Source organism: Lepidochelys olivacea (genome assembly GCF_965140295.1).
Source record: "Lepidochelys olivacea isolate rLepOli2 genome assembly, chromosome: 8".
Lineage (NCBI taxonomy): Eukaryota > Metazoa > Chordata > Testudines > Cheloniidae > Lepidochelys > Lepidochelys olivacea.
The window spans coordinates 29919649-29931744 of NC_140418.1; the positions used below are offsets into that span (position 1 = coordinate 29919649).

At 41.7% G+C, this 12096-nt stretch overlaps 1 protein-coding gene across 1 annotated transcript in view; it reads right to left on the reverse strand.

The window, feature by feature from the left end:
• SLIT3 (slit guidance ligand 3) overlaps positions 1–12096 on the reverse strand; it is an 810486-nt gene that overhangs the window by 167091 nt on the left and 631299 nt on the right. The window contains exon 17 of the mRNA XM_084636935.1: positions 2323–2466. Coding sequence (XP_084493061.1) covers positions 2323–2466 — 144 coding nt within the window. The remainder of the gene's footprint in view (positions 1–2322; positions 2467–12096) is intronic.

Here is a 12096-nt window from a genome sequence, read left to right on the forward strand (position 1 = left end):
GAGTTGTTATGGTAACAATGAATTTGATGGTAAAGCCTAATTGAATTGAAATACTATAATATCTAATTTTGCTTCATAGCCACAAAGACTTTAGAGCTATTCATGAAACATGTGTCACATTTCATATAAAAGAATGTCGTGGTACATAAATGCCACTATTCATCTTCAGATTAAACATTATTCAGTATCTAAAGCATACCGCCAGAAAGTCCCAAAATACATGCGAACATGTGCTCCCACTCCATAATCTAAGCATGTAAACTAAAGGGGATATAATTCTCTGCTCTGAAATCCAGGAAGTCTGCACTGAGTTCAGTATACCCTGTGTTCACATCCCCCACTGATACCAGCCAGCTAGGCAGTTGGATAGTACATTGATAGGAGGTACTTTCCCATTGCCTGAGAGAGATTAGATTTAGCAAGACAGGTATAGATATTCCCATTCTAATCAGACAGTTGGTGTGAAAGGCCATGACTTGACACTAGGTTTTAAGTGGATATACTTCCAAATCCAGTTATCACCTCAAGTCACCTATAATATAAATAGATGGGTCCTAGTGCCATAAACAGTGGTTAAATAGAGCATGTTAAAAATGGGGAGACCAAAAAGCACATGACAAGAGATATTAACAGGACACCAAAAAGTTGGGAGGAACTTGTCCCTTCATGCAACGGTTCCATCTATGGCACAAACTCTAGAAGAAACATGCTATTATAAGAAAAGGGGGTGTCTAAGACCTGGTTGGATTAGGTCAGTTCTGGAAATATATTATATTGAAGTCATATGTCAGAATGACGTGTTTTTTGGATTCTATAAGTTTTAGAGGGTAACTTCATATAGCTAGGAAGGTTTTTAAATGTCTGTTCATCTCTATAACTATTTAATACATTTATAGAAGCACACAGGATTTTCAAAATCAATGCACGCCTCTGTCCAACATGGCCTCTTGGTTTAAGGCTACAATTTTTATGCTCAAAGAATGCAGGTTTATAGATCCAAATATATGTCTCTGAAGCCAACTCTGGATTCTATACCACACACTGGGTGCCCTTTCTGAAGGAAAACTTATACTTACAGATTTTCATTTCATGCTGTGTATATTTAGACTGCTTTAGCAGCTTGGGGGAAATGCAGGTCAGGTCAGCACCATAGCTCAAATGCTAAATATCTTTCTATGAAAAAATACTTATTTTGTTTGGGAGCCCTGCCATAGGCTGCTTTCATAGCATAAAAAGTGAATTTAGTATCCACAAACAGTATTTAAAAGTTTCTCAGTAAAACACACACAGCAGATGGACTAAGCCAAAGAAAAGCAAAAGTTGAAGGAACAGTGAAGGAAAAGTTCTCCAGTTTTTGTCTCTACGGGGCAAGTTGTGAGGTCCTCACCCAGGCAAACCTCCAAGTCACGTCAGGGTTGTTTTGCTTGCGTAAGGAGTGAAGGGTTTGGAACTATAATACTTTGCAAAGTAAGAAACACTTGTTGCTGTGTCTAAACTGAGCTTTTTTAAAATTGCACTTGACATTTTGGAGCCAATCGCAGGGGAAGTCACATTGCTCAGATGTTATGTCCTCCTAGAACAGAGAGATTGTGCAAACAGGATATTTGTTAAGTTGTCAATTACATGCCATCATTCTTTCTGATTTTACTGGAACTTTTATCTCTGGTGTATGGAGCAGAAGCAAACTGTGATCCATTTTCCAGTGTCTGCTGTTTGTCTATAGGTCTAGGCACTTATGTCGCCCCATCACTGTAGGAACCTCACATGCATTAAAGAATTTATCCTTAACACTTATGAGAGATTGGAAACTTAAAAACCATAGATATTAAGTGGCTTGCACAAGGCCACATGGGAAGTCTGTGGCGGAGCTGGGAATTTAACCCTTAATATACTGGACTCTAGAACAGTGTCTTCACCATGAGACCATATTGCATTTTATGATCACCATATGTCTCTGACATAATCACAGATAATGTCACAGTGAATTATACCAAAGTGAATTTTAAAAAGTAGAATTTTAGAAAGGATCTTAATTAATTTTAACTAACTAACTAACTAACTAACTAAAACAGCTAAATGATTAAATTCACTGAGCTTTGGCTCAACAGTTTCACTGTCAATTTACTAATCCTTGAAAATCAGTTTATAAAGAAACAGAGTACCATAAAAATACACAGTGCTTTGTGAACACAGTAAGATACATTCCCTCCCCCAAAGAATTTACTGTCTAATAACTGTGGTGTAATTAGGTATGGCTGTAACCAAGCTCTTCCAAACAAGCAGCCATACTTTTCAGCAGTCGGACATAGATTTCACACTTACATTGTCTTGAGTCCTGTGAGGCCTCTAAACATTCGCCCTTGCACAGATTCCAGCTGATTCCCCGTCAGCATCAGTTCCTGCACTCCTGTTGCCCCATCAAAGGCACCTTCTCGGATCTCCTTGATCTTATTGTTATTCAGGTTTCTGGTGGGGGAAAGCAAAGGTAATAGGAAAAAGATTACTGTCTTGTTCCAAACATTTGTCAGCACAAGGGAAAGAGAGGCTTAATGAAGACTATGTGCTTTGCAGAAATTATCCAGCAAGGTTTTCAGTCTGTAACAGAGGGCAAACAGCAGTTTGAAATCATAACGTACAAACAGCTCCCCTTTCACACCATTTATCACAAACACAATCATACCAAGATAGGAGACAGAACTGAGGTAAGCACGTGAGACCAAAGTCAAAGGAACTGCACCGTTACACCTGGTCTGAATCAGGCTGTTAATGGGCTTGATCCTGCAAGGTGCAGAGCATTCTGGCACACTACTTGTGCATACAGTTAAACACCTTCTTAAGTGGTTTTGTTGGACTGGGACCAGAGTGCTCAGCTCCTGCAAGCCTTATGTAATCACAGGGAGCAGCGCACATAACCCTGAGATATGGACCGTCTTTACTTGGGTCTATTGTACAGCATCAAACACCAAGCTGGCTTTAAATGTGTAAGCAATAATGAAGTAGAGAAACAAAATCAGATGTGAAGGGAACGATGAATGTAAATTTACAACGTAATTAAACTACAAAATGGTTTAAACTTGAAATGAAACCTGGGCTGAATGTGCTGTATTTGTAAAGAAGCCAAACGGATTGAAAACTTCCATTTGATAAAATGCTGTTAGAGATTTATTAAAATAGGCTACTCTTATTTATAAAAATCATGCCTTAAGTTCTTCAGAACCTTAGGGCTCAACCCTGCAAACATTTACTATGAGGCTCAGTGCATGCTACTCTGAATAATCCTCTTGACTTCAGAGTTACTGCTCATAATAGTAAGCACTATTCTTTGTAATAAGGCTCTGAAGTATAGGGCCATGCATAAAACACATTTCTGTTCTCCAAAAAGCATACTGTCTAAAGGCCAGACTCTGACACCAATACTCATATTGAGAAGCACCTTATTGCAGAAGTGGTCCCATTGCTATTCAACACAAGTAAGGGATTCCGAATCTGTGCCTAAATGAGGGAAAACAAGCAAACAAGAAGGCATTGGACTTGTGCCTGGACCATGCTTTTCTGAAGAATGGACAGTTTGATTAGGATAAAAGTTAATGGAACACATGGCAGCAGTACAATTCTGGCCTTAGATGCAAACAAACACTGTGGGGCTTGCTCTTTGCAGAACTTGTCCCTGAATGAAAGGAACTTTGTAGACTGGAGATGGGTTTCATGTGGTAAACTGTGGTAAGCTGGTTTATGTCTCCTGAACAACTGTCAGATACTGGGCCATATAGCATGTGACCCATCACCTCTTGTGCATTCTGTAGTCAGCAAGGAGGAGAAAGAATGCCAACTATAAGATGGAAAAAAATCACGAAAATATATATACTTTTTTTTTGGGAGGGGGGGTGTGTGGATTTCCAAAAGTTTCTTGTGCTTTGTACTTTCATCCATGCTGTGAAGACAAGAGTTTATGTTCAGTGTCAAAGCCAGCCTAGTATGGATATTATGACATATGAATTTAATTTGGGGCTGAACTGTTGTCTGATGAAAGATAACTCAGTATCTCTTTTGTGTCTGTTTTGAATCCCTACATTATGTTACTTCTCCTGTTGCTCCCAGTGACTCCCTTTCCCTGGTGGTGACTATGGAGTGATGCATATTTGCTGTTTTGTTCTCTGACTGGTAATTCATACAACACCTTTGACCTGTAGTTCACCACTTATAATCCAATCCGCACTTGTAGTGATTAGGTTTCATTACTATCTGAAGGCTGTTTGGTCAACCATGTAAAAGAATGTTTGTAATCCACTTCCTGGAGGACATATACCCATGTTGCAAAAACCAAACACACTCAGTAGGCTGGCCAGAGACTGGAGAAGGCCTTACCATCTCACCCTACAAATAGGGCACACCAATCAGATCAGAAATAAGGCATATTACTTGACACTGTGTCAAAGCTTGCACCTTTCACTGTCAACACAGTCACTACCGTAGAAATGGAACTTCAACCACCTGGGTTGTTGAACTCTACTCCGTTCACCAGCAGTGCACATGACTAGTTTTTAAGTGTCCAAAAACATGCTAGGTGTTTCACAGAATAGACAAAAATATATCCCCTGCCCTGAAGATCTTAAAATTCAATATTAAATAGTATAAGCTAAGCCAAACAGTAGAGGAGAGGAAAGACCAGGCTTACAACAGTAAATGGAGACTAGACTGTTCTGTAATCCCACTGGGATCATAGTCAAAGTAGACATCTCACGAAGATCGGTTTCCTTATTTGTCTTCTTGAACCCATTTCCTCCCCATTAGACTATAAAAAAAAGAGATGGGTAACTGACAACAACTGCCCTTTACAAATATCTACCATTATGTGAAGGTGACCCTGAAGCCTGACTGAAATTTTGAAAGATCTACCAGAATCCTAGACCTTGGAAATAAGGGGCTTTTCACATTCAAGCTGCCTAAAAAGATTCTCCCTGATGGCAAAATGGCGAGAAAAAAAAGCAGCAAAACTTTAACTATTCTTGTCTTATAATTTGGACAAAAAACAGGTTACCATTTTCAGAGGTGACAATGTAAATTCATAGTGAAAATGGTATGTTTCCATCTGGAATAAACATCTGAAAAAACTTTGACTTCACAGCAGACTTCTACTATTTCAAACATTAAAAGCCGTGTCCTTCAGGAATGCTGAGATTCCATCCCAAATCATACTTGAAACAAGTGCTTTGAAATAATATTAGATCAGTCTTGGCAACCTTCCAGCTCTATCCTATTTTCCATCTGTTACTCTGGATTTGTTTTACAGAGGTACATGACTTTTCTTTTAAGTAAATTTGTTGGGGGCAAATAATGCTGGGCTAATCTCTATCTGGTGAGCAGGTCATACAACAAGTGGCAGTAATATAGGTTTCCTCATGCAGCCCTACTGGTGCACTTTGACCCTTCCATACAGCCTCTCCTCCCGGCTCCATGCCCATTGGTCTTTCTGCTGGGACTGCTGGTGGGGCACAGGCAGTTCAGAGACATGAATATCTGTCTTCTAGAGTCAGCCCTCCAATGCCTTGACATAGCCCAATTAATAACTTTTGGTCACTACCAACTGCAGCTAGATTTGATCCTGTATTACCTAGACATGAGGGGCTCAGGGTCCTATCATCCAAATTCTAAGCCACTCAGAGCAAAGGAAGTTTCAGAGACTCCGAGAACATAGTTCAGGCTAGTTCAGAGACACAGAAAACCAAAGGGTAGGCTTACCCACCACTAGAGCCGAATAGGAAATAATTTTCTCATCCCACAAATATATTTGAAATTTCAGAAAATCTTCCCTGTTTCACAGTGGGAGGAAACCAGGACCTTCAGAAACTTCACAAAAAATTAGAGTGAGAGAGACACATGGCCATATGAGCCAATAGCCTGGTGGGTTAGTGTACTCATCTGCGATGCGAGTGACCCAGTTCAAATCCCAGTTCTTCTTCATTTGTAGCAAAGACTTGGAACCCAGGTTTTCTACATCCCAGATGAATGCCTTAGCCACCAGGCTATCCTAGGGCCTTTGTTTCTTGTCGTGACCAGAAATTCCATCCTGGACCTGAGGAAACCTCTCTCAGTGAAAGTTTCATCAAGCCAATCCCTTCTTGCAAAAAGTTTTGATTTGACAAGTCAGCATTTTCTGACTAAAAACCATTTAGCCAAAAAATTCCATACCAGTTCTACTTACCACCTTTGCCATTATATATCCAACCTGGACTTAAAAATCCTTGAGTCCAAACAATCCAGTACCCTTCTTTCTTTTAAAAAAAAACAACAAACAAAACAAACAAACAAACTGTGAATTGGATTTAAAAGTCTGAAACCTACTTTGCAGGAGAGCATGTGGCCTTGCGACTAGAACATGAGGTTGCAGGTTAAGAGTTCTGTTCCAGCTCTGACACTGACAAGTGGCCGACCTCAGAAAAATCACCATCCACTTTCCTGTGCCTATATTGGCTCTCACTTACTTTCCCCACCTCCACTTATAAATATCTGGGACAGCTCTAGAAAGTGTAAGATCCATTCCCCCATGCATCCACTTCAGAATGGGAGTATAATAATTGGGGTCTTTTTCAAACATGCATGCAGCACAACTTTATTAGATAGACCCTGTACTGGCTTTGTTGTATCCATGATGAGCTATCATGTAAATTTGAGAAAGCGGCTGCCATTGCTTCTCCATACAAATAGGTTAGGCTACCACACAGAACTATGGGAGTTCAAATGGGCATAAATACGCAAAGATTGTGAGGTGCTCAGATACTGTGGAAATGGGGTGCATAAATGTACCTCACGTAGCTTGAGAGGGGATTTCCTTTGTTATTGTTAATGGTAAGAGTCACTTTACCATCCAGTATTACAACAAGTGTTTTGTCCAGCACAACCCTGGTGCATAGCGTTACATGTAAGGTTAAAAATGAAGGGAATAGGGAGCGCAGTGGAACCCAGCCCTGAATTAATGAGTGTCCACTGTGTAGCTGCCAGCTTACTCCTGTCTCGCAGTTGCAGGAGTGAGGCATGACTGAGGGCTTCATTACTATAAAGATCAGTTCAGGCCATGACTCCACAGACATGTCCATTCTCTGCGTATACCCTGTCCTTTTTTTTTTTTTTTAAAGCTTTGTACTTGTGCATATGAGAGAAGGGCTTGATACCACTAATTCCCACTGCTGTGTACCATTGCTGTGTACTAAGCCAAGGGCTCTATATCTCATTTCTGTTCACAGGTAGCCTCCACCAGCACTTGTGCTGGGGTGCAATTGTCAGGCACAATGCACAAAGACTACCAGGATCAATGTTCTGCATCTACAGAGCTCTGGTTAATTTGGCTGTTTTTACGTAGTAGTGATAACCCCTAACATCCTGTTGCTACCATGCAATAAAATCCACCAAAAATGCATGGACAGCTGAAAAGGAAATGGGTCTTGAGGCATGTCTGCAAGCACTAATGTGCACAAGCATGAAACAAAGGGGAACACATACAAAGCCTGGTCATCATTAAAGACTTTGCTCTCTAACTTGTACCTGCTGGTAAAGTTTAAACCTGCACCCACATTTTGGGAGAGGAGGAAAAAAAGGAGTCTCTTGGAAGACTTGCCTATATCAAAATGTGTCTCTGAACACACAGAGTGTAGAGCTATTAAGGTATAAAGGTGCCATTTTTAGAGGGCTACTGCTCAGAGTCTTATCTATTTACATTATGACAGGTTTCGGAGTAACAGCCGTGTTAGTCTGTATTCGCAAAAAGAAAAGGAGTACTTGTGGCACCTTAGAGACTAACCAATTTATTTGAGCATGAGCTTTCGTGAGCTACAGCTCACTTCATCGGATGCATACTGTAGAAAGTTTAGAAGATCTTATTATATACACACAAAGCATGAAAAAATACCTCCTCCCACCCCACTCTCCTGTTGGTAACAGCTTATCTAAAGTGATCACTCTCCTTACATATGTGTATGATAATCAAGGTGGGCCATTTCCAGCACAAATCCAGGTTTTCTCACCCCCTCTCCCCCACACACAAACTCACTCTCCTGCTGGTAATAGCTTATCCAAAGTGACCACTCTCCTTACAGTAAGGAGAGTGATCACTTTAGATAAGCTATTACCAGCAGGAGAGTGGGGTGGGAGGAGGTATTTTTCATGCTTTGTGTGTATATAATAAGATCTTCTAAACTTTCCACAGTATGCATCCGATGAAGTGAGCTGTAGCTCACGAAAGCTTATGCTCAAATAAATTGGTTAGTCTCTAAGGTGCCACAAGTCCTCCTTTTCTTTTTGCTATTTACATTAATGGGCAAAGTTTATAATGGTGTTATACCTGTTGGTCATGCAGAGTTAACATAGTTATGGGAAAGGGAGATGGATTCTATTCTGGGTCATACATCAACAGAATTGTTTATCCAGTGCTAATTGCTGGGTTAAATTCTCTTTTAGGTTTTTATCCTGCTAGTCATCACTGTAGTATGTAAGCACTTTCCACATAAAATCTATAACAGCACAGTCCCTAGTGGAATTTATGGAGTCTCTGGAACTTCTCCTGTTTCAGGGTAAAAATACTGCTTGTGTTAGGAGTTAAATTTTTAACTATTTCAATTGCTTTCTCTTGGTTTTAGGTTGATTCTTTCCCCAAGGGTTTTATAATTTTTTTAAGTTGGTTGGAGAAGAGAGTTTGAGTACAAAAGCACATTAGTCATTCTTATGGAGGAAAGGACTTTTTTAGCATTTTAGGCATACTGAAGACAACTGAGCAATTTTGATTTGGGATCACTGGGCCACAGTGAATACAGAACTCACAAAACTGATGATAGATTGAGTTGTTTTCAGAGTAGAACTGCTCTTTAAGGCTTTAATTACTAGAATAAACACTGCAATGCACTAAGTGACCAGATAGTGCAGATTAAGGAAATAAAGGAAAAACTCAGGTGCACTCAGGCTGCTAGGTTCCAAAACACACTAAAGACATATCTATCTGGTGAGCACCAAATAAAGTACGTTACAGTAACGCTTGGTAGAGGTAACGAAGACATGGGTTGTCAGTGTTTTGAAGAAAGGATGGCAATTTAGGAATATTTTAAAGGAGAAAAACCACTCTTGGCCATGGGTGACATTTGAGATTCTATGTTCAAAAATGACCCCACATTGCAGATCCTATTGGCACACTTGGAACAAGGGAAGCCACCAATCAAGTGATTCTATAGACATTTCCCCTTACCCACAAGCACTTATTCCTGAGATTCCAGCTGCTGTTTTGCACCCACTCTGCAGCGTCAGCTAGGAAACCAAGAGAGTTGCTGTGGTGTGAGACAGTATAAAATACAGGTACATCTAGCACTCTGCTAATACTATAGACTGTTCCATCCTATATATGGAATTACATAGTTAATTACTGAAGTTAATCAGGAAAAAAAATGATAGGCACAGAAGTTTTACCCTTTTCAAAATCAGCAAGCTCGTTTTAGTGGTTTAATTTCTAAATAAAAGGCTGCCTAACTTGATATTATGGGCTAGTGACCTTTAGGATTTAATTTCGGACCAAGGATTTAATTTCATTTGCAGCCCTATAACATGTAAAATCAATTTAATCCTAGGCTGTAATTTCATACACTAAAATTCAGCCTAGAAGGAATATTTTCAAATTATTTTAACCACTGGATGTAATTGTATATTATAGGCCAGGCTGTTGCCTATGAACCTTGCCTGACACGTGCCATTATAAGACTCTGTTTTCAGTTGCTGATAACTTTTTCAAACTCTTGCCATTTGGGCAGACATTTTCCATGCTGGGTGTCTGCCTCAGGCTGACCTTCGAAAAACTGAAGTCTCCCCAGGCTTTGAAGCAGGGACTTGAAATTTGACAGGGGGCTGGCCTTTGTGTCAGGGTAGGTCTACACTTACAGCGGTGTGCAGAGTACCAATATTGCATCCTCAGCTATCGGGGCATAAATAGCAGTGTAGATGGTGAGGTACTGCTTAGGAGAGTAGAGCAGAGTGCCCCACGTGCCAGAATCCTATGGTATATACCGTACATGGCTATCTACCTGCCCGAACAGTGCCACCCACATCTACACTGCTATTTTTAGCAGTGTAGTGTCTCGCTGCTTCCCCATTGCTGAACACTGGCCCCGCTGTAGCGAAAGATTCAGGCAGCAGGAAAAGGCTCTGGCCGGATCTTTTCCTGCTGCCTTATCCCTGCCAGAGTCTTTCATACCGCATTTAGCTACACACCACCGTGAGTATAGTTGTAGCTTGCCTTTCACTGCGGCGTGTAGCTACACGTACCCTACACGCTGAACCACATGTAGACAAGTTCACAGAGACGTGCTTTATGCCATTCCTGTGAAAATCTCCCCAAATTTGGCCAAGTTATAAGCCTATGAAAAACTGCAGGTTGCACATGCTGCCTAGAGTCTTGAGATTTTAGCAGTTAAAGTCCCCCAAAATTCTGCCCATAATGGGCATGCTCTAGCCCAAGGCTGAGCAGGACTTGCCCTGCAATTGCAGCTCTGGTCAGCTGTGAGCTACACCGGAGAAGGGTCTGGGGGCAGGCACCTGGCCTGTGAGCAGGGAGACTCTCTCTCTCTCTCTCCTGTGCTTTCAGTGCCTCCTCTGCTTGGCCTTGGCAGCGTGGAGAACGAATCTGCATGATTTGAATGCAGATGGGAAGACAGCCAGACCTCTCGGGCGTAACCTTAGGGTGGCGGGGGTTGACTGTCCTTCAGACTGTAAAATGGGGATAAAAGTAACCCTTTCCCCTGCACCATCTAGGGGTGTTTTGAAAGTAAATTCATTGTGAAGCACTCAGATACTACAGCGATGAGTGCCATAGAAAAGCCCATGACACACGTAACACCCGTCATGTGGTGCTGACAAATGAATGTGGTAAAGACCCTCTCAAAGATGTCCCTAAAATGGTAGTGAAATCAGTCTGCATTCCACACCCACACTGGAAAAATGGGGGCTTGATCCAATTTTCTTGCCCTTTTATATAAAAAGTGGCAGCAGTAGGTGGCTGGAAGACTTAACCAACATCTTTTCCATCACGTTCCCTGCCACACACAATAAGCAGCTGTGTTAGAATCAGAATCATCTGCAACGCCATCCACCAGTGTCTCCCTGGCACAGACACTGCTAAGTAAACCCCTTGTACAACTCACTGAAGCAGCCTATCACTTAGTAAAAGGGCATTTGGTAAAGGGCACTGTAGTGACCCTGAGTGGCCTCCCTTCCCACGGGAGAGCAAGGGACCATTACACTCCTCCTGGAGGGCAGAGCCTAGATTGCCCCACCCCACCTCGCCAGAAGTACAGGACATAGCCAGAAGTATAAAAGGCAGGCCCTGCAGCAGTTGAGGGAGAACCTGCAGAGGAGAAGGACGCTTTGCCTGTTCCCAGCCCTGAGACTGTTTTGTTGCTGGCTGCCTGAGCCTCCTCAAACCCAGGCCCCAGCTCAGTTATAGACTCCGTTTAATGGCTGGCAGCTTGAGCCGCCCAAGCCCAGGCTAAAGCCTGATCATGACTGTTGGTCGCCCAGCCCTATTGTGGGCTCTTGACTGTCCTGCGGACTCTGGTCCTGGCCAGACAGAACTGGACTGAGTGGCCTCCCTCCGCCTTGGAGAGCAAGGAACCATTACAGGCACGCAATGACATACAGGGGAGCTATTTTCCAGGTGGCTCAATTGCTTTATGGATGCTTCTAAAGCCATTTTATGAAAGTGTGTGTCTACAGTGTTTCAAACCATGGAAAGTAGTGGCATAATCAAGTTTGATGCATGCTTTTCAGGAAAACTAGCTTAAACTGTTTTAAAGAAGTCAATGTTTTCCAATACCTTTTTCTAAAATCCCAGCATGCCATGTGGGACAACCCTTTTAGTAAAGGGTCTTCAGGTAGGGCAGGAAAAAATGAAGCCCAGCTAACCAGCATGGCTAGAGAATTCTCTGCTTGGAGGCTGCTACTGAACATCTATATGAGGCAATGCTTTATTATGAACTTCAGGGCACAATTACCTCTCCTTGCCAGACCTTTCATTGGCAGAATCCGGACATCTGAACTGCACCTGTAATCTTACATTCTTATCTTCTG